Raw genomic sequence first — 22,797 nt, 5'->3', positions numbered from 1 at the left:
CCCGATTCTACTGTGTTTTTGTGCATTATGGCTTTTTTCTTTTTCTTTTCTTTTTCTTTTTTAACGTGGCTTTGGTACCGAGTGCACAGAAAACAAGTCACACCTCGTTTTATCATGACTCATCGTCTCAGACCTCCAGACAAACGATCAGATCAGGATCAATAAGAACAAAAAAAAATCAGTTCACCTTCACTTGTTTCACAGAAATCCAGTAGGAAATTCTTCACGTCGAGGAGAAAACAATGAATAACATGTGATTTTTGAAAACCCTTCCTGTGTGTTTCCAGAAACCTGTAAACTGGGTGGAGAACAACCGGAGCCTCCATGAGTCCCTGAGGTGAAACACTCCTCCATCACTTTCTTTACTGAGGCAGGTTTTTAAAGTTCCAGCAGGAGGTTGCAGTTCTGTATGGACATGAATTCTGAAAGAAAACTTTAAATCGTGGCCTGAAATTTGTATTTTGTAGCCAGAAATATTCAATTGAGGCCACGAAATACTGTGATGTGGTAACAAAATAGTCAATTATGGCTTGTGGCCATTAAATAGTAACATATGGCCTCCGAATAGTCATTTGAGGCCACATAATAGTAATTTATTGCCACAAAGTTGACATTTCTGGCCACGAAAAAAGGAATTTTGTCACCACCAAATAATTATCTGCCACAAATGAGTAATTTGTGGCCATGGAAGTTTAATTCTATCAACAAAATAGTCATTTGTGGCCACAAAATAGCAATTTATGGCCATTAAATAGTAACTTATGACCTCCAATTAGTCATTTGTGGCCACATCCTATTTATTTATGGCCAAATAAAAGTAACTTGAGGTCACAATGTTGTAATTTATTGCCAAATTAGTCATTTGTGGCCATGGGATAGTCATTTATGAGTTTGAAATAGTACGTTTGGACCATAAAATAGTCGTTTGTTGCCACAAAATATTAATTCAGAGCCGCAAAATTGTAATTTATGTCCACAAAATAGTCCCCTGTGGCCACAACTTCAATGTTTATTTCACAAGTCATGTATTTATGAAAACGGCTCCCAAAGTGAAAGAGCCTCTCTCCTTGTCCACGATGGAAGCTGCTGCTACTGGTCATGCGCACCACAACTGTGGTAAATATTTCTTCTGCACATGCTCAGTAGAGACAATCCTCCATCGTGTCACAACTCTCAATCCATGTTCTCCTGGACTTGTTGCTTTTATTTTGACCGTCACCGTGATAACGCTCCAACTTGGTGGTCTGTCCTCCAGAATGTCCGTTATTAATGTTTAAAACTTGTTGTTATCTGCTGCGTGCGTTGTGTGGTTTTCATTGCAAAAACAAACAACAGCGGCTGCTAGTGGCCCGGCATGAAAACGACATCATTTTCAGTTTCACAAAAACTTTTCTGAGGTGAAAAACGCATTTAGAGAAAGAAACACATTTGGAGAAGGTGAAGAGTTAACTGGTGTGTGTGTGTGTGTGTGTGTGTGTGTGTGTGTGTGTGTGTGTGTGTGTGTGTGTGTGTGTGTGTGTGTGTGTGTGTGTGTGTGTGTGTGTGGTGGGTTCCAGGGTGTGGCTCAGTGACGTGTGATGGGCGGAGCAGCGTTATAAGTGATGAGGGTGGAGCAGCTGCTGTTTCTAACGGAGCTCACAAACCTTCAGTCTCTCTCTGCAGCTCAAAGTCTCACTTTCTGCCTCTTTGACTCCTTTTTTTCCCCCAAAGATGAACAGAATCGTCCTGCAGCTCTTGGCGGTCGGATTCTGCTTCGCCGTGGGTAAGAAAAACTTTTTATTGTTGTTTTAACCTGACATGTAAAACACTTGTTTAACTTTTTATGTAAAGAAAATCGTCCAAGTAATGATCTTTACTCGGTTTATGCAAACAGAAACAAAAGTTTGGCTATTTTATTTTGTACATGTGCTTCTTTTTTTTTTTTCCCTCCACTTTTCCCACAAGTTTCAAACTTTTTACTGGATTTTTTTTTTTTTTTTTTTTTTTTTTACTTGGAATTCTTGTAAAACCACGTCAAACACGTTTTCTTGGGAGTAAAACTCTTGTTTGACTTTGTCCAGGATTATGGAAATACTGAGTTTTATTTTTGAAGGGCAGCTCTGGCTGGGTTTGTGTCGCTCCTCACAGCAGGGCTGCTTCCACCAGCTCTCAGGACCAGGGTGCACTTCAACTAGGGCCCCCCCGGTCCCCCTACTTTACAGAAAGTGGCTTAAATGATAAACAAACATTTCAATAAGGTGATCAAACAGAAATCCTAGTAAAATTCAAATGAAGTTGAAAGTTTAGCTCATCGCCAGAAGCCGCTGACGCCGCTTGCTTACAGAGTCAATATTTAAATAATCAGGAATTTAGTGTAAAAGTTTGTTTGTTCAGTTAAAATTCAGCCTGGAGCTGTAAGCTCTGGATTATAACCACCGTCAGTGATCGGGTGAGTCACCAACGTGGTGGAAACACGAGCAAACAGCTGAAACTCATGATTTAAAGGTTACTGCTGATTAAGTTAAGTCAACATGGATGACAGTCGGTTCTGAGTAGAGATAATCTCCTCCGGGTTACAAATCAACAGGCGGATCATGAAAGGTGTGGCTGAACGCTTGGAATAACGGGAAGAAAAGGATAAATCGCTAAAATTGTCAAGCTTGATTATTATTTGTCAACTTTTTCCGTCCAAAGTTATTTACGACTACTTAATCTAAGAATCTTTGGTCTTGTCTGCTGAAAAGGTTGGATAAAAGTTTAATATTTAACTATTTGATGTAGTCAGATTACAGTTACAGTCAACTCGTTTACCACTTTTTGTATTTTTAATAGAATTTTGATACTTTAAGAGTTTGTGGGGTTTTTTGGTGCAGCTGGCAAATAAAGTGTAAATAATGTTAAATAAAAAGCAGATTATTCACACATGGGCGTAAAACGCTGAGTCGTGGGAGAATCTTTCCATTTTTTTTTTTTCCTCCTCCAGATGATATTAAAAGACTGAATCATGCCTCGACCTGCCAGCGTCTGGCAGCAGGTTGCAGGTTTTTCCCGGGTCTCGGGTTCCTCCTGCAGCCTGGGCCTCATTGTGTTCTACCACCATTGTCTAGTTTTCTCCAGTGTTCTCCTGTTTCTCACCACGCCCTCTCCTGGGGGGGTGCTGACACTTCAGGGTCGAGGCTCTGGGCCTGCGGGCGACTTCACCTGCATGAGGATGAAATGTGGAGAACAGCTTCGTATTGATCCATGTTTAATGATTTAAGATGCAATTTAGAATCTCTGTTTATTACTTTATCCTGCTTTCTTCCATTTGGGTTTGAATTTAAGTTCTACTTCCTATAACTTTCTAAATGCGTCTCGGTTTAATCAAAACTTTGAGTCTATTCCTGGTCTTTAGGGCTCGTTTTACCCAATTAATGTCTGTTTGTTTTAGAAATACTTTACTAATGAGTCTTTTTACTGAATAATTTTGTTAAACTGTCATTTGTGAAGCACTTAAGTTGCATTTCACTCTCTGCAGTAAATAGAAATCTTTTCACTACAGCGCAGTACGACTGGTTATTAATGTCAGTTTATTATAATTAAGTATGAAGTTGAACATATTATTTAAAAAAAATACTCATCACATTTATTGAACATTCAGAGTAAGTTGTTTATCATAGAACTATATTTTAGCACTGCGGATGGACTTTCCTCTTTATATATGAATGCAGAGTTTAAATCTGAAATAATTAAACAATAACCTCATATCCAATCAAAACAAACCTGAGTTTCTGTCTGATTACTGGAGATGGCAAAATGACAATAAGGGAAGTAAAAGCACCGTTTATGTATTAAAGACTGAACAGTCTGAGCTGAATGTTAAAGTTGAAACTGACTGTTGGGTAGAATGTTCATTTCCACCAGTTTATTTCTCCTCATCCAGCAAACTGAGTGTTTAAAACGGACGTCTTCAGATCCATTCAGGGGTTTTAAACGCCGTTTGCAGACGAAACCAGTGTCGCTCCTCGGCCTCCCGTCAGTTTCAGGCTCAAAGGGACATTTTATCCATGTGGCCGTTTTTTTTCTTTCTTTTCCCAGCCACGTCCCACAGTAAACAGAAACCATCCGTCCCTCTCAGCCCGAGGCTCTTTCTCCGCCTCACACCTGAATAAACGTCTCTTCTATCAGGGCGTCTTGGAATTTAACCAATATTGACGAACGTTTTATCTGATCGCGGTGTGGATGGATGTCGGTCCTTTCACTGTGTCACTAAAAACATTCAACTAGTACTTATTATTTTACACTATGTATTATTCTACGAGATACTAATGGTGTTGATTCACATGGTTCAATCATGTTTGGGAGCGTTTTGCAGCTCAGAGAGCAGAAACGACGCTTTAAAATCGTTGCCATTTGTGCACTTTCAATTCCAAAGGTGATGTTTTGTGTCGCTTAAATCCCCCACATGTATCACTGCAGTGGAAACTCCTCCTGTATTTGTAGTTGCAACAAACATGTAACTACAAGTACAGCAAAACCCTTCTGATCTCACTGTGGAGTTAAATCCTCTGCTTTCAAAGAAAAACTTACTTAACTTTTTTTAGAGCACTTTTAATTGCTCTCTCAATTCTAGATCGTAATTTGACCTATGTCAAAAGTTAAACTTAAGGATGTGGAAATGTCTGTTTAACTCGTCCAGTTTAATCTCATCATGGAATAAAAAATGCACGTTTCCTCTTCTCGCATTGAACCTATATTTTAGAGTTATTACACATAAATAGAACTATATCAACTATGTTTTGTTTTTTTGTTTGTTTCAGAATTAGGCAAAAGTACAGTGTCTCAGAAGATTATGGTTTTTCTCATTTTCCTCTTAGATGGAGGTCATAATCATTACAACAAAACAAAGTTTGGAAACTATACAGTTTATATAACGTAAATTAATGTCCTTTTAAAAAGCTCTGTGGCTGTCGAAACAGCCAACTAAGCGTTTATCTTAAAGTTATACTTAGTATTTTTGCTAAATTTATTCAATAAATTACTAGAATATGACTTTTTTTTTAATTGAGAGTTCTCAATAAAGCCAGAATTTCCCTTTACTCTATTGATACTGAAGTAACGTTAGTCTCAGAGCTACACTGTGAGGGGGAAAATGAAGTTTCCGGCCCATATTTTCTCGTGTTTTAAGAAGAAACGTTCACTTTCCGTGAACACTCGCGCCAACGTGAGGCTGCAGTTGCGGCGTTTGACCAGCGGGGGGCGGTGCAGGGCTGGTTGAACACACGTCTGAGCCACACCTGGCGCGCCGACCAGGTGAGCTGCTGTGTGACGACACGCAGGACAAACACGAGCTCAAAGAACGCTTGTGTTCCACCTGAATGGGTCGCTTGTGTTTGGATTTGAAGAGCAAAGCTCTCGTCTTGTTGTTCTTCTCATTGCTCAGAAGCTTTTTGTCAACGAAGCAACGCACTTCTATTTACTTTAGGACGTTAGATCCTTTTGAGCCAAACGTCAACATGTGTCCATATTAAACCACACAAAGCAGATACACACAATAAAACCATTTCAGTGGGTGAACAGGTGAGGCCTGCCTTGAGTCACCTTTTTTTTCTTCTTCTAAAAATCTTTTTTTTTTGGTTTTTGCATCAGTTAGATATATTCTGCTTAGACAGAGTGCAATGTTAACATTTTACAGGCTGTTTGTTTTTTAAGACACAGTGTTGGCACTCTATTGGATAGCAGTTTTTAAACTTGTTTTAAGAATAAATACTTCACAATATACTTGAAGAAACATGTTTTCTATTTTATTTTGAGTCACATTTTGATTTTTCTTCTCTTCAGCGTGAGCCATGTGTATCATTTATACTCTGTGTTCTATATTCTGATATTCAGTCAGGCAATGTATTCATAATTATGTTGAAGCAGCAGGGTAAAGTCAAACCAAAGCAGGTAAAGGGTGTCTCACCTGCAGTCTGAGGTCTCTGAGTTCAGGTAACTTCCTCCATAAGAGGTTATGAAAGAACCAAGTTCTCCTGCCTGCGGCTGCTTTAGAGATTCTAATGATCATTTAATGAGTGTTCAGAAAGAAAAAGGCTTTGAAGTCTTGAAGCGAAGCTTGAATTCTCTGGAACAACCAGGAGGTCACATGTGGACGATATGACGATTTCAGAATTTCCTTTTTGAGAATATAAATCCTGTACAATGTACTCTTATTATTTCTCATTTATATTTTCTAAAAAAAATTATACATCTAGTATATTTCCATATATATTTAGTGTAGTATCATATGGCTTTGTTTCTCTTTGTTTACCATTCTCTAAACAACTTGAACCAATGTAAATAAGTCTTTAGGAATTACTTTTCATGAAAAGCTCAGTTGTAAATATCCCGAAGTCAAAATTAGGAAAACAAATATTGGCAGCATTGGATCTAAATTCACTCAACTTATTATATAACTTCCTCATTCTTCATGTTTGTAAGTTATGGCGTGGAAATATGGGGAAATAATTCTAAAACAAACATTGATCCTGTTTTTGTTGTTTTACTTCAGAAGACATTAAGACTCATAAATCAAGCTGATTATTATTGGGCTCCAATAAATTATCTGTTTGACAAATCAGAGACACTAGAAATGCCCTGTCGTTGACCTTAATGTATAAGACGCATAATTATAATCAAAAGTACAAGAACAAATATTAAAAGTAGATTTATTTATTTTTTGGTACATTTGAAACCTGCTGGAGGTGTTTTTGATGACGCACTGAGGGTTTACATGTTCTGCTTCGTGCCTGTCGGTTCTCCAGGTTCCTCTCACGCGCCTAAAACGTATATTTAATTTAATTATTGGGCGCGTGACGTGACGAAGTGGTGTGACTCTCCTTAACCCAGCGTCGTGTGGACGGAGGTCAGAAAGCAGATTTATTTACTTTTAACTGGAACCACAATCGTAAGACTCGTTCATTTGTGGGATGAGCGTGTGCGCGCGCGTGTGTGGTCAGTCTGGTACCAACAGCGCACCTCACCATACGATCCATTAACCACACGTTATTGGTTCGTGTTCATGGAATTTGCTCGTAAAAGCAAAGACAACGTAGTAAAATGTTCGTCATTCACCTTTACGAGCAGGTTTTACACTCAGAAAAACTTCCCGCCTTGATTTGTTAATGTTGACCTCTCTGAAATAATGTAAATATAAAAGTTTCTTATAAATAAGGAAGTCCAAATAAGTAAAAAATAAAATAAAAATCAATATATGGATCAGTTTTGAGATGGACGGCCTACATGTTGTTTGTTTTGGCCCTTTTATCTTGTGACTTTTCTCACACGTAAACACAGGTGTGTGTGTGTTGGTCAGGTCGGACTGGATCTCACACGGGAGGGGTGGGGGGGGGGGACACGTCAGTCAGCATTGCAGTGTGATGAGGTGTTTCCAGGTGTGGCGTCGCCTCCGTCATGTGACACAACTTTAAAAAAGAAAATAATTTAAGATACTGTCATTCTACTGCTTTTCTACTTTAGTTGAGTTTGCGTGTAAAAAGATGTGGGTGAATTTTACTGACGGTCTGTTGGTTTCACTGGATTGAAGTTTAGTGGTTTTGGGGTTTTTTTTTTCCCGCCCTGAGAACCAAAACCACTTAAAATAGTTTGTTTGAAATCGTATCCGGAGACGAGAAACCGGATGACTTGAGAACAAGTCACTTGACTTTAGTGTGCGTTTGACCGAAACCTGTGCGTGCGTTAATGGTGACGTAGGATCGTGTATTTGTTAAACCAGGCTCTCATAACATATTTTCATACCTTCATTCCTTCACAACGTGAAAATGTAAAAGCAGACGTGTCGGTGTGAGTCCGCTCTGGAAACGTCTCCGTAAAACTACTCTGATTACTCGAATACCATCAAACCATCGCATGTTGTTAAAGTTGAGAGATTCCATTGCGATCAAGCCGTCTGGGTTGATGCGGAGCGAAATGATGAAACCTGGAATGGAAATGTCTCTCGGAAGATTAAACTGAATTAAACTTATAGAAATAGTCAGAATGATTGAGAAAGAAATAAAGAAAAGACACAAGAGAGGCTAAAAATGGATTTAAACTGAATGAGAAACCTGAAAAATATTAGTTATGAGGAATTGAATGGTCCATAGATGAGTATAATCGAGAAATGGTGTGTGTATGTATATATATATATATATATAAATAAATAATTGAGTATATAATCTTATAGTCTTGAACACTCATTGTTTAAGAACAATAAATGGATCTCAAGACTAAACGTAGATGAGGACCACACATTCTATATATCAGGGAAGGAATTATATCATTATCAGGTAATAAAAAAACATTCTAACTACTCTGAAGCTTGTTTTATTATTTTTATGTCTCTGAAACGAGACGTTTTTTTTTTATTTTTGCTGCTACAGAATCTATAACTGACCAAGTCGTTCTCATTTATTTCAGGAGTTTCTGAAAAATTGGCTAATTTAATGAAGTGTGTGTCGATGAGGATCAGTAGTGACACATCGTTCAGGTCATTACTGGTGACGTCACGCTGAACTGGCGCACAAGGATTCTCCCTCAATGACGCAAGAAATTTGTCACAATGTCCTCAAACCTCCAGATTTCCAGATCTTAAACTTCAGGAACCACGTTTATTTTTCATTAAGGAAATCTTTAATTCCAGGACTGTCCGTAAACGAAGTGGCAAAACAACTCCAGTCACGTGAGACGACGACATTAAAACTGGAGTCACTGGTTTTCACTGATCCAGTTTGACTCCAGTTTGAGTCCAGCTTTGTCTGATCCTGGAACAGGCGGCGACAAAACACAGCGTCTTCAGGAACAACCCAGTCTTAAACAAAAGAAATTAATTTTGTTCACACCCGGGACATGTGATTTGTCCGTCTGGTTTTATTGTGAAGGTTTCCACCCTTCCTTTAAACGCCCTGAAGGCATCTCGCCCTCATTCAGACTAAAATATCTCTTCAAACAAACATTTTAAACGTGAATGAGGCTCGAGCCTTTATTTTCTCCAGTGTGTCGTTTTTTCCTGGTCATTTTTGACCAGAAATCTGGTTTTAAAAAGGAATGAGTGGCGTTTATAAGACACGTTTGTTGAAAATGACGTGTTGCGTCGTGTCACTTCCTCTCGAGGTAAAAGAACCAGTTAGCCTCTGGTCAAACTCAGAAATAGGAACACAAAGTTTGCTTTAATCCCTTCAGATTTCATCGAGCATCAGCTCACGATGCGACGTTGATAATGTCTGTATTCAGCTGCTCCCTCTTCCAGATGTCGTTGCAGATCTGAAGACTTGTACTTTTTAATTTTGCGGTCGGATCCACTTCCTGTAAACCAGGATGTCGCCTGATGGGTCTCTGCTGCTGGAGACAAGAGGAGCACGAAATAAACCTCTTTTAAATGAGTTTTTAGATAACAATTTCAGCAAAATGGGCAGAAATATTCATGCATCATTATAAAATCATTATCCGCTCAGTGAAAAACTGTTAAGCACAATGAGTTGCATTTCCCTTCTCATGCTTCCTTCTTCCTCCTGGTAATTATTATATATTCTGAAGGAGAGCCAATTTTATCGAGTTGTAATTATTCCAGCGATTATTTATTATTTCCTTCTTGGTTTGATGCGTTTCCTCGAGGCTTCAACAGGCTTGATTCACGCGGTTCATTGTCTTTGTGTTTGAACTCGATAACGGGTTCAAAGTGGTGTTGGTCTGTCTGGAGACCAACCTGCAGTCTCAGCTTTTATTTATTATTATTATTGGTCCGGGAGGGTTTTCATGCACACGGTGCGTTTTAATGACTCAGATTGGATGAGTCGTCTTAACAGACAGCAAAAGCACTTGACTTTCCAGAACCAAGTGCATAAGGATAAAATATCACACTGAATTATTCACACTAAAACAATGCCGTCACCTCATGGCGTTTCGTTCAAATAAGAATATCGCTGTTTTGTTTTTAAATTGCTTTAAGCTGTTTGGTTGAACCAAAAATAGCATTTTCTTTTTCTCGAGAATATAAAATAGTTTATCTACAGTGTTGGAAAACCTCCAACCGCCAGTCACTGTAGCTGGAATGTTGAAGAACACGAGGCAACAACTCGGAAATAACGGAATAATACACTTTACTGTTGACATAAGTGCAGCGAAAATTCTCAATGATTTAGACACCCGGCGATGGTCCCGATTGGTCCGTTAGTTTAGTGGAAGCGAACAAAACGTGTCATTTCAGGTAAAAGTGAAGAAGGCCTCCTCTGTCCCACGACTCTAAGCTCCGCCCCCTTTGTGTTGTTTACCTCCAGTTTGTTGACCATGGTGGTTGTTTACAGGCTGAGTGGAGGACAAACACCGCACACATGGAAATAACCTATACGAGGATATATGCGCATATATGAAACCTACAAGCAGTTTATATGCACATATATTCTGCATATATGTGTATATATGCCACATATAGGCAAAATTGAGGTGCATATATGTGAATATACAGGCCATATAGGTCTCCTGTATTGCTTCTTTATTTCCACATATATAGCCCATATCTCACTTTGGCAGCTGTCATACATTATCAAGGCAATAACTAAGAACTAACTAAAAAAACAATTATACAAGAAGAACATATAGGTGCATATATGCACACATATATACGTGCATATATGCACACATATATACGTGCATATATGTACCTGTATAGGTGCCTGTATGCACATATATGTGCATTTATGTACATATAATATAGGAAAACGGCCAATTTTAGAAATGTCACATATATCAAAAACCTATATTCTAACATATATGTTTATATGGGTTCTTTCCATGTGGGGCGACACCGTCACCTGACATGAGAGGAGCTTTAATTCCTGATTCATTGTCCCCCTCCCCTCTTCTTATCTCCATCTCTCTCTCTCTCTCCATCTTTCCTGCAGTTCAAGCGCTTCAATGCTACAAGTGCTCGTTCGGCATCGGGGACGTGTGCTTTACCTCTAAAACGGAATGCGACAGCGGAGAACACTGCTTCCTTGGTGAAGGGACTGCAGGTAAGAAACAATGTCACCTGACCAGAACTTCTCGTCGCCAAAATCTAAACGAACCGCACGAGCTGCATTCTGGAGACGCTCCGCTGCACGAGGACAAAGACCAGAGAGTCGATTCTGTAAAAACATCCCCGGCAGCTCTCGAGTCAAATTAGTAACCGGTGACTTCATCTCCACCTGAGGAACTGTGACTGCGATTTATGATCCGCGTGATGAAGTGAAACAAATTGTAAAGAGTTAAAGTGTCCACGGCAGGTATTTTAATGGAGGGAAGGGCTGGAAATGAAGCACGAGAACCGTTTTGAAAGTCGCTCAAACAGTTGAAATAAGGAGATAAAAGTCCTAAAGAAGTACTTTGAAAAATCAGTTAAAGTTGTGGGTCAAAGGTTCATAATAATAATAAAAAAAAGTACCTGCTGTTTTTAATAACTTTTGAAAACTACCTATTCTTGAGCTGAATATTTGAATTGTTTATTTTCTTAAACTTTTTGACTAAAAGTCAATAAGCTGTTGAAATAGTGAGCCAAAAGTTGCATAGTCAAACTTCTAGTCTAAAGAGTCTAATATAGTCACTTAAAACCCGTGAATGAAACTTTTTTAAAATGTAGACACGGTCGACTAAAGGTCATAAATGAAAATGAGGCTGAAATAAACAAAAGCTATAAATACAACTGAGACATGAAGAAAAGCGATAAAAAAAAGATAAGCAGCAATAACAGAATGAATAAGGGAAGAATTGGATGTCAAGTGTAAAAAGTATTAAGTAGTTACACAATGCATATATTCAGTCATTTCCTGTTTTCTGCACAACAATAAAGCATTTAAAGTTCATTTCCACACAATCTGAGGTTAAATCAAACCCACTTAACAACCCTGTGAGAAGTAAATGGCCAAAAAAAACCCCAAAGAATTCCAGATCCACACAAAGGTTTGTAGTTGTTGTTTTTATCAGACAGATCACAGACGTGATTCTGTGTTTGTCTCAAGAGTTTGAAGTTTCTAATCTCGAGATGAAATCGCGCCACTTTCTCCTCCGCCGTGTTCCTGCTCGTTTCCAAAGCACGCGTGACGATCGAAGTTCAGTTTGGGTGTTTCAGCTCCAGATGTCACATCACTGACCGACTCCCGTCGTTGCTTTGCAGCCGGTTTCGTCCCGATCAAGTTGCAGGGCTGCCTGAAGACGGCGAAGTGCAACAAGACCACGGAGGAGAACATCCCCTCCATCTCCAACTCCACCGTCTACAGCATGACCAAGACCTGCTGCAACACCGACCTGTGCAACGCCGCGCCCGGCCTCCCCGGGGGGCCCGGCCTCGGCCTGGTCCTGGCCTCCGTGTCCGCCCTGCTGGTGGCCAACCTGGTGGCCTGAGACACACACACACACACACACACACACACCAGCTTCAAGAATTAAGTTAACGGGTCTTCCATTTCCTGGTGTATTTTATATAAATATATATTTTGTGGGGGGTTATTTCAGTCGCAGCCTTCATTTCTGATCGTGGTAATTGTTGTTTTTGTTTTCCACAAGCAGAAGTTCTGTATTTCACCGTCAGCGGCAATAAACTTATTCAAATTAAATACCATTGGAACAATTTGAGCTCATTGGAATGTCGTGATTTCGATTCATAATCGTTGGTGTCGAAAATGTAAATCATAGGTTTCAATGCTTTTGTGAAGATTTCTGCTCCGTTTTCATTTTATGTTGTAAGATACGCCCGTTTGAATGTAAAATGTTATCTGGCTGTTAAAACAAATGTTCAACTCGAGATGCTGAGTCAGATGTTATATTGATTTTAAAATAGACCCATAGTCACCCGTTTGTCCTCGTAGCTTGTGTTTTATACGTCACACATTTCTGGGTGAGTTGTGATTTTAAAGAAGCTTGTTTGCTGAGGAAATGTCACTGAGGCGAGAGTCGCTCTGAAAACTGGCTCTTTTATTGTGCAACTCAAAGATTAATCACTCAAAGTGGCACGTTTGGCATTAATTCCGCAATTGAAACCGTCTTTCAGAATATTTCATTAAAACTGGTGATGTATTTGAAGGATGAATAAATAAAAAGTAAACTGGGAGAATGAAGGCCTATTTTTTTTGTGTTGGGCGTCTCAATGGTGAATCTGTTTTTTTTTTCCCTAAATAGAGAATGTATCACCTGGCAGGTCGAACTGGTTTCACCTGCTCTGCGTTGTGCAACCGCGAAGTGTGAAACACTTGACAATTTCCCATTTTTAAGTCCCACAGACAGAAAAATCTTCTACGAAATTGGAGTGTGAGGAAAAGTTTGTTTCCCAGAACAATTTAAACAGGTACTTTATTTTTAAAGATTAAATTCTGTATTTTTCTGTTTAACTGCAGCAATTCATGAAAATAAATCAGTAAATTGTGTTTTTAAGGCCTAAAATGACATTTAAATCCCTTTATTCCTTTTTAACTGCTGGGTTTTTCACAAGTCTGTGACAAAGAATTGGCGAATTAGTATAATATATATTTAGTTTGTCTTTTTCAGAACAAAATGAACACTGGAATATGGAATCTATCAGTTTAAAAGCAAGAAATAAGACTCTCTAAAAGCCAAACTGGATTTTTCATTTAGTGTAAATTGTTATATAAATATGTTCAGACTGGATTCACCATTTGAATAAACTCTTAATTTATTTTTATTTCTGTTATGTAAAGTGGCACAGAACGGCACAATACAAGTTTGACGCATTATCATTATCAATAATTCCACAGCTCGTAATAAGACTTTTTTCGTTTTGACTGACGCACACAAGAGTTTCCATCCCTCCAAATGATTCATTTCTCACATTCCTCACCTGAACCTTTGTCGCCATACTTTGGGATGAAGACGAGGTTTGGCAGGACGGCCTCCAGTCTCCTCCCTGCTTCACCAGCCTCTATAAAAGTCAGTCGTCTCCCACCAGGAGCATCAGTCCACCTTCAACCAACATCCCATCGCTGAGGAGAGGATTGTCCTTTTTGTTCTTTGTCTTTTCATTCCGATCAACACATAAAGATGGGAAAAATCTTCCTTGGAGTCCTTGTGGCTGTTGCAGCTGTCGTGCTGGGTAAGATTATATATATATATATATTTTTTTTAATCCGATTCAAATCTCACTGACGATATAGCCGCATATTACTTAAATCCATTATAAACGAGGCAAAAGAAAAACTAAAGTTAAATTTCACATTTTAATATAATTGCTTTAAAAAGTTGATTAGGACCATTTCTGTGAAGCTGTGGTTTCTGAAAGCTGAGTTTAAATCTTTGAAAAATGAAACAATTCTCAGTGAAAGAAGCTCTGAAGCCGCGGCTGGTTGAAAACTTCTCTTCAGATGGGGAAGATGCTCTTTCAAGGTGGAAGTGATTGAATCAGACACGTCTGGTTTTCCTGGGTGGAGTCAAACAAGTTTTACTGTGGATGCTTTTGATTTGGTTCATTCTGGTGGGAAACAGTGTGCCGCTCAGAGGACTTAATGTCAATTTGTCCAAATTAGCAGGCGAATCACGGTGACGTGGGTCTTCTTGGTTAATTAGAAGCTCAGATTCTGGAGGGCGACCCTCTGTCACGGGTGACCCCCCCTTAAAACCACTTCCAAACTGGTTCAACGAAACTTTCTTGTTTCTTCAAAGTGATCGGTTTGAATAGCTTTTGTTTGCACTGCGATGCCGGGAGGGGTGGATCTCACATTCCTTGACTCACCCCCAATGACCTGACGGAGCCCAACCCTCCGAGACAAAAGGCCCCCACCTTTTTTGAGGGACACGCCCGGCGTCGCCAGCGATTAGGCAACCGGGGACGAGCGTTCCCGTCCACGTCTCCAATGTCCCCCGACGGCGGCGAGTCATTCATTTGGCCTGTTTTGCTCGTTTTTCCTCCAGCGGAGTCCCTCGTCTGCAACCAGTGCAGCGCCAGCGTGTTCGGCGTCTGCTTGAACCAAGCCAATCTGACGTGTCCCACCAACACCAGCGTTTGCTTCACCGCCAGAACAGGTGAGTCCTTCATTCTGCATTGACCAATTGAGAAATTACCCGTGTTCTCCTCCTTTTACTGATCTGCCCCCCACCATCACCCCACAGAGATCCCCGGAGTGTCCTCCTTCAGCGGGTTCAGCAGTCAAGGTTGCCGGGAGCCCGCAGGCTGCAACGCGACCACCAACAGCACGATCGTCCTCGGGATCACCCTGTCGACCCAGATCCAGTGCTGCTCGTCTACCCGGTGCAACCCGATCACGATCAGCGGGGCGCCGTCCGCCACCATGAGCCTGACCGCGGCCGTCGGCGCCGCCCTGCTCGCCTCAGTGTTGGGAAGCGTGCTGTGAAGACGCCGCCTGGGAATGGGAATGCATGTTCTGGATCCGGATTCCAAAAAAAAAAAAAAAAAACAGGATCGAAACTCAAAACTATACTCTTTAGATTGGATGAGCCAGTTAAGCTTCTGTGTTCATATGCTCGTGCTGTGAAACTGTATTAATCAAAACTCCGACGTTGTTCTGTCTGGCTTCAGCTTTCAAACGAAACAAAACAAATAAAAGGTCAAACTCAGGGGTTCGCAGTGTGGAAGTTGATCAATGAGACGTTTCTGAGAAACTTTGAGCTTGTAAATCTTCCATGTTGTTGTTTTTATAAATCTTTTCTTTTTTTTATTAATTAATTTATCCTTTTTTCACTTTGTATCTGGACACAACAATAATGTGGAAATAAAGAAAATCTTGGAAAAACATTTTGTGAAGCTGCATCCGCATCAATTCAACATCCAATCAGCATTAAGTCAACATCCAATCAGCATTAACTCAGCATCCAATCAGCATTAAGTCAAAGTCCAATCAGCATCAACTCAGCATCCAATCAGCATTGACTCAAGATCCAATCAGCATTAACCCAACATCCAATCAGCATCAACTCAGCATCCAATCAGCATCAACTCAGCATCCAATCTGCATTAAGTCAGCATCCAATCAGCATCAACTCAGCATCCAATCAGCATTAACTCAGCATCCAATCAGCATTAAGTCAGCATCCAATCAGCATCAACTCAGCATCCAATCAGCATTAACTCAGCATCCAATCAGCATCAACTCAGCATCCAATCAGCATTAAGTCAAAGTCCAATCAGCATCAACCCAGCATCCAATCAGCATTAACTCAACATCCAATCAGCATTAACCCAACATCCAATCAGCATCAACTCAGCATCCAATCAGCATTAACTCAACATCCAATCAGCATTAACCCAACATCCAATCAGCATCCAATCAGCATCCAATCAGCATTAAGTCAACATCCAATCAGCATTAAGCCAACATCCAATCAGCATCAACTCAGCATCAACTCAGCATCCAATCAGCATTAAGTCAGCATCCTCTGGGAAGAACATGTAAAGGCACTGGGCTGAAATTGAGTAGATTGTGGCTGTTTAAACTCACTTTAAATGACTACTTCTATTCTCTTATTGTTATTCAATACAGAAATTTGAATGTGTGTTTCTTGTTAATAAAAATAAAGACGAGCTGAAAGATGTCTTTAGCATTTCTTTTTTCTTTATTTACTTCCTTATTGTTTGTTTACAATACGTTAGAGGAGTACGGCAGAATCATATGGTGTACTCAATAGCACTTATTTGTTTCCGTAATTCAAAAAGATCAGTTTAGTTTTGCCTCTGTAAAAGCCTCAACTTTTAAACAGGATTTCTGGATCAGCCTCATGGTTCAAGGCAGCATGTTTCCCCACCAGGAGGCCAGGGCGGCGGCACCGAGCGCCGTCGCGAGGGTCATCCTGTTGGCCGTGGCGCCGCTGATCTCCACGGGGTTGCATCTGTCTTCTGAGCAGCACTTGAGTGTGACCTGGAAGGTGACACTCAGCAGGGTGCCGTTGGTGGTCATGTTGCAGCCCTGCGGCTCGCTGCAGCCCTGGACGGTGAAACCAGGGAAGGCGTCGACTGACGGGAAGGCTGAGGAGAAAAGGTGGCGTCAGACGGACCATCACATCTGGTTGAACTCAAATGAGATTAAATCAATGCACCTTTGTCAAGGTCTGAGGATAAAGCATGAATGTACAGCCGTTTACACGACAACGAATACGAGTGCATCATTCACACGCCACCAGTGGGCAGATCCACTGTGTCCACAAAGCTTTTATCCCTTTCATGTCACTAATCCCTCCTGCTGAGCCTGCCGGAGGCTATAATAGCCTGTTACTACCCATGCGCATCTCTACCTCCTGCTAATTGTTGTAAACAAACATGGCGGCCAGTAGTGGTATGACTCATCGTCTGTATTCTAGTTTTGTCGTCCATATCAGTAGTTTTATGGTTGAGACTCATCTCTGATAGCATCCGATGCGTCTCAACATTTTATTCACGAGTATAGCGTATTCTTCTCTGTACATATGTCTGTGTGGTTTCATTATAAAATCAAGCCACAGTGCCCCCGAGTGGCCCGGCATACAAGCTACATCGTTGTCTGTGTGTCAGCTGCTGCAGCGGAAACACACTTTCGGTGTTGTCGTGTGAAACGTTGTCGTGTAAACTGGGCCTTTAAGGAGTTCTTCATGATGTCACACTGTATGTCACGCTGTTTTTAGTGACTCGGGTCTTTTCTTGGAAGTGATGGAGGTGATCGAGCTCCTGGGCTGATGTGCCGTGACCCACTTGCTTTCCCGGTGAAGCAGACGCTGGTGTTGGTGGAGCAGGTCTCCGTCGCAGAATTCAGACAAATGCCGAGCAGATTGAAGGAGCATCTGTTGCAGGTCAGAGACTCAACTGAAACACACAAAGGGAGGAAATCAACTACAACGGTTTGACTGTGAGACACGGAGGAATCATACTGCAGTGATGCTCTTCTGACAAAGTCGTGTCTATGACCTGCTTCCTGAAGTGTCTTGTATGGAAGGGAAATGTTTCACAGTGGAAAAGGAAAAGAATCACATCCTTTAAGGACAATTATCAGCGATTTCGCCAAGACCGACAAACAAAAACAAAACACTATCGAGTGAAAAGGGGGAACCTGCACTTGCTTATTTACGACCAATAAAAACAAGGTGTCCATGCACTTATCGTCTCAATAAAAAGATTAATTCAACTTGGCCCGATGAGCAGCTGGATTATCTCCCACTATTCTGAACACGCAGAAGGCACGGACCATCCTACATGAGCCTGGGAGGAAAATCCCACCACCTACTGGTGCACAGAAAAAATAACACTCCTTTAAAATGACGTCAGGCTTTATAATCCTGCTCATTGTCTGTATTTTGTCCAGACAGAAGATGAACATGAAGAGAAAACACAGTTAGTTTCAAGCGTCAATTAGCTTGTCTGGTCCACTGAGTGAGGAGAATGGAGCACATAGAAATGTCAAATATGTGGATTTTTGTTGAACTTTTAACACGACATATGTATTTGTGGTGCAGAACATTCGATTGTAACCACATGAGAGCTCCGCTTCACTTTGACTTGAGCAGAAATCCATTCCATGCGTTCGGTCCGGTCCGTGGTGAAACAGGTTGACTCACAATGCAGATTGTTGAAGATTTCAGGCCGACTGCTCCACCTTAAAGTGGAATTAAAGCGTGGCACGTGAGGCGTTACGTCCCACGGCACCAGATTTTATCACCGTGTGGAAGAATGTTTCCATGTTAAAAGGAAAAACTATTTATCACCCTTTCCCTCCCAGAAGTAGCAGAGACTAGATACATGAACCCAGCGTGGACTTCGAAGTGTCGCGTTGCCAACATTTTTAATTTTAGTGTGAACTTTGACTTTAATGCAAAATAATGAGGTTTTTGTACTATGGAATGATAAGTGATTACAGAACTCATTTTAATATATAGTTTTATTTTAAATGACTTGTAATTTTGAGCAAATAACTTCACATCAATTACAATAATCAGGGTTGTGGGTCAACACCTAAACGAGGCCTGCATCGCCGTGTTGTTATTCCACAGTGAGAAGGTCTGTGGTTCGATTCCCGGTGGGCTTGAGGCCCTTTCCTTGTGTGGAGGCTGCATGTTCTCTCTGTAACCCAACCCCTAAGCAACCCCAGGTACTCAGTGGTCTAGCAGCTGGATGAATGGGTATTTAAACCATGAATAGGAATAAATAAACGATCTCCACATATCTCGACCCGGAGGCCAGAAGCGACCCGCCAGAGGATCTAATCCGGCCGCCATGGGATTTTTTTTTCCCAAGTATAAATATGAAAACTGACAGAGGCTGATCTAAAAACACTCGATTGGCAAAAATTACATTCAAAACCACCCTTGGTCAGAATTTGACCCCCGACATTAATGCATCTGTGGACGTCACATGACTCAACACCTTTCCCAATAAAACAATGAATCCTATTTATGTGAAGTGATACTTTAGACATGTAAACTCAAAACAATTTCCAGATGATGACAAATTGTTTTAATCCTGAATAAAAATATGATATCCAGATACAGGTGACTGAGGGTTTTTCTTTTGTGTGTGTTTTTTTTTGCAAATATAATAGTATCTGATTAACTTTAATATGTATATTTCAGAATAGACTGGCAAATTCTTCCAGTTACAAAAGGATCAAAAGAAGGAAAGACTTTGCATTTGTCCGTATCTGCCGTTCAATATGTTCTGTTTGACTTGTTCGGCCCTCCAGAGGTCAGGTCAGGTCGGATGTGGCCCCTCAACTAAAATGACACCCCTGGTCTAGATGGACGATTCAGGGGGAAACGAGCTCGCAACCAGCAGCTGAAACTCACTTCTCGATAGCAAACGCTCGATTCGACTCACCCAGCATGAACGTTGCTACAGATAAAATGGCTCCAAACAGGATTTTTCCCATCTCGACGCGTCGCCTTGAGTCAAACAGACGGACAAACAGACAAATCCAATCCTTCAACACAGCCTGCAGCTCCCGTCTCTGAGAAGTCACATCCTGTCAAGTGCTTCATAAAGGACCTCTGAGGTGAGGCGGGTGAAGGGAGGAGACAGAAGGGGGGGTAATTCCACCGGTCTGTGAGTCCCAGACAGCAGGGGGTCACTCCGAGAGGAGGCATGGCAGGAATGAGCCTCAGCCTCTGATAAAGATTTTCACTGAAAACTATCAGTTGTACCATCGAACCTGTCAGTCAGGAATCACAACCTCACATTGTTTTGTCTTGTTTTTCGGTGCATCGCTTCCAAAACACTCGATCCAAATGTTGAATATTAATTTAGACAGTTTTATTAACCGATGGCGGAAAAACCTGCAAAAGATCTGATTGATACTAAATCCTGTCTTACACGAGCAAATGATCCGATCCTATTAAATATGAAGTATAAATGGTAGTAAATGGGCTTTTTAGATTTTAAAAATTCATTACTTGTTGATAAACATATTCATTTATTTGATCCACTAATGTTTTTTGTTTTTTTTCATCTTGACAGGACATTTTGATGATTGTCCAGAGCCAGAAATAAACCATTGGGGTCAAATTAGTACCAAACATTTCTGTCACCACCTTGTTACTGATCTGTAAATATAGTTGAAGGAATAAAATCGTGGTGGCGTATCGGTTCCGCACACGACGAACCTAAAGCAGCGTCTGAGGTGTGACCGTGTGACAGACAGGTGACCTGGACACGGTTAAATCTGGTATATAAAATATATATATATATATATATTTGCAATATCAGAAGTGGAATTGTTATTTAATTAAAATGTGGTTAACGTTGCTCCACCTCTCCTTCCATCAACATTTCATTTTGAAAACCGTCTCCAATGGAAGGTTGCGCAATAGCCTTTTTAAGAACAACAACAAAAAAACATATATTGAAGATAAGCTCGAAATGGCTCGTAGCTGTGAGCGTGTCCTGTAAAAGATTTTCCAAGAATACAGGGTACAACACCCACATCCATCTTTTGTTACATAAAATAGAAAAGAATTCGGCCCTGGAAGCAAAAATGTCAATTTTTTTTTTTTTTTTTACACTTCCAGTCTCTTGCCCAAATCTGAGAACTAAAACCTGCACAAACCGGTTCAGTGTGAACGGTTGGAAGGAAGACATTCCTCTTCAAGTCCTCTACATCACCGGTTGCATCACGGCCTTAAATGAAGCTTTTTTACAAAGACGCTGGATTGAGGGAGGACCGGATTGTGTCAGAGGCTGATGACTAGATAGGGTAGCACAGATTAATGTGCACGGTCCTGTTCCAGCCCGGGGGAGTTTAACTCCTGTCAGGTCTGATTCAGAAATACTACTGAGTCACATGACGACGCCTCAGCTTCCTTTAAGATTTAATTTTGAAAACGTCAATAACAAACATGGAGCCGGAACTCCAGAATATGGTGTAACCCACTGATATAACTTGTCAAATACATGAAATCATCTTAACTGTCGACACATTTGTAGGAAATATAACAGTCAGAACTTTGAGATACATACGATAGTCTCCCGTTACCATGGAAACAAGGTAACAAGGCACACTGTGGGTGATAACATGGTACCTATGAAGATCTCCTTACGAGCTGATGCTTCCTATCATGTATCATATGAGTCATCCTCAGAGCTGAAGTTGCTGCTTTCGGCTCCTTTTAAATAATTTTAAGTGCAATTAAAAAACCGACAGCACAGTTTATGTCTGAAAGCCTCCTCAGCTGACAGTGACACTTCGTCGGTCAGCTGACAGAGACGAGCCAAGCCTCCAAGTGAATCACACTGATGTCACTGATTTAAAGTACCGCTTAAGCCTAATTAACCGTTTCTGGTCTAACAGCAGGGAAACACAAGCAGCCATCAGGGGAGGAAATCCACGGCTGTGAACAGGAGCTGAAAATAATCTTTAAAAGCTTCGTGTCAAGGTTTTTACATTCTTACATCGGAAATAGCAATAATGGAGAACAAGACATTTTGAGAAAGTAAAGGATGAATCCCTAAAGAGCAGCTTTTCTATGGGTCAAATTAATTTCTTTATAATTCTGCTTAAAAAACAACAACTTTTAAGTAAATATTTCTGATTTAGTGGTTATTCAGAGTCGTCGATCATGTCTAAACGTTTGCCGTTTGAGACGATGAACAATACATAATTTTAACAATACATATTTGATCACGTTCCAGGAAGAGAGGAGGAGGAAACTGGCAGCAGAAAAAAACAAGTTCATCATTTTTCTTCAGTTTAAATCGATCGACGCAGCAACAAGCACAACGGGGAAAAAGAAAGTGCAAAGTTCATTTACTGTTCATTATGATTCCATTTCCTGGTTTGACCTCATGGTTGTAGAAACGTCTTTGCATTTATCTCAGCAACGTTTTGAAAACAGTGTCCGTTTACACAGAAACGGCAGAAACACTGACAGAAATGTAGTTTTCACAGGACAACGAGTAGTTTTTGTAGTAGAACTAGTAAATCGCCACTAAATTAGTGAAACCAAAAGGATTGAAGGCGGAAGTCGTGAACCCTGACAAACTTTCAACGAAATTAACTTCAAGAGAGAATCATAGAGATTTTCACGTCTTTTGGCCGATTTGTTGTTTCGGGTTGCGACAAATAAAAAGTCTTGCATTTCAGGTTATTTTGCACCAGAATCAGTCAAAATGACAGAATGATATAGTTGCATTCCAGGGGTTTGTGAAAAGACATTGAATGAAATGGAGACATTTTTTTTGGTCACATTTTTGTGCCTCGGATTTGTTTTGAAAATGTTATTTAAGGCTGTGATATTTATTTTAATGGTACGGCCAAGTCAATATGATGTTTTACTCTCATAAATAAATAAAAATCTAACCTTGATTATTGTCCAGACTCCCTCTGGTGTGCTTAGTTTGTACCCGTCTCG

At 40.5% G+C, this 22,797-nt stretch overlaps 3 protein-coding genes across 3 annotated transcripts; 2 read left to right on the top strand and 1 right to left on the bottom strand.

Moving 5' to 3' along the window:
* The first annotated feature begins 1,637 nt into the window (after window positions 1-1,637).
* Window positions 1,638-13,081, top strand: LOC308145165 (sperm acrosome membrane-associated protein 4-like). The gene is made up of 3 exons (XM_080516525.1): window positions 1,638-1,762; window positions 10,896-11,006; window positions 12,146-13,081. The coding sequence occupies exons 1-3, from the start codon at window positions 1,711-1,713 to the stop codon at window positions 12,370-12,372; spliced, it is 390 nt and encodes a 129-aa protein (XP_080372651.1). The 5' UTR covers window positions 1,638-1,710; the 3' UTR covers window positions 12,373-13,081.
* Window positions 13,082-13,943: 862 nt separating this feature from the next.
* Window positions 13,944-15,730, top strand: LOC308144736 (uncharacterized protein). Its single transcript, XM_080515922.1, has 3 exons — window positions 13,944-14,074; window positions 14,890-15,000; window positions 15,088-15,730. The coding sequence occupies exons 1-3, from the start codon at window positions 14,023-14,025 to the stop codon at window positions 15,327-15,329; spliced, it is 405 nt and encodes a 134-aa protein (XP_080372048.1). The 5' UTR covers window positions 13,944-14,022; the 3' UTR covers window positions 15,330-15,730.
* A 909-nt stretch (window positions 15,731-16,639) lies between these two features.
* Window positions 16,640-19,823, bottom strand: LOC308144683 (uncharacterized protein; the record flags this gene model as incomplete). The annotated part of the gene is made up of 3 exons (XM_080515863.1): window positions 16,640-16,957; window positions 17,657-17,767; window positions 19,772-19,823. 3 exons carry the CDS (start codon window positions 19,821-19,823, stop codon window positions 16,716-16,718), a joined length of 405 nt encoding a protein of 134 aa, XP_080371989.1. The 3' UTR covers window positions 16,640-16,715.
* Between the last annotated feature and the right edge of the window lie 2,974 nt (window positions 19,824-22,797).

Source organism: Blennius ocellaris, assembly GCF_963422515.1.
Source record: "Blennius ocellaris genome assembly, chromosome: 20".
Classification (NCBI taxonomy): domain Eukaryota; kingdom Metazoa; phylum Chordata; class Actinopteri; order Blenniiformes; family Blenniidae; genus Blennius; species Blennius ocellaris.
Note: the sequence above shows the minus strand (reverse complement) of the source record. Positions and strands in the feature narration are given on the sequence as shown.

Excerpts from the sequence above, each read along its gene's own strand:
- LOC308145165 (XM_080516525.1), top strand. The coding sequence starts at position 1,711 with ATGAACAGAATCGTCCTGCAGCTCTTGGCGGTCGGATTCTGCTTCGCC. Across the intron at positions 1,763-10,895 it reads CGGATTCTGCTTCGCCGTGG|TTCAAGCGCTTCAATGCTAC; the intron begins GTAAGAAAAACT and ends TCTTTCCTGCAG. Across the intron at positions 11,007-12,145 it reads CCTTGGTGAAGGGACTGCAG|CCGGTTTCGTCCCGATCAAG; the intron begins GTAAGAAACAAT and ends GTTGCTTTGCAG.
- LOC308144736 (XM_080515922.1), top strand. The coding sequence starts at position 14,023 with ATGGGAAAAATCTTCCTTGGAGTCCTTGTGGCTGTTGCAGCTGTCGTG. Across the intron at positions 14,075-14,889 it reads TGTTGCAGCTGTCGTGCTGG|CGGAGTCCCTCGTCTGCAAC; the intron begins GTAAGATTATAT and ends TTTTTCCTCCAG. Across the intron at positions 15,001-15,087 it reads TTGCTTCACCGCCAGAACAG|AGATCCCCGGAGTGTCCTCC; the intron begins GTGAGTCCTTCA and ends ATCACCCCACAG.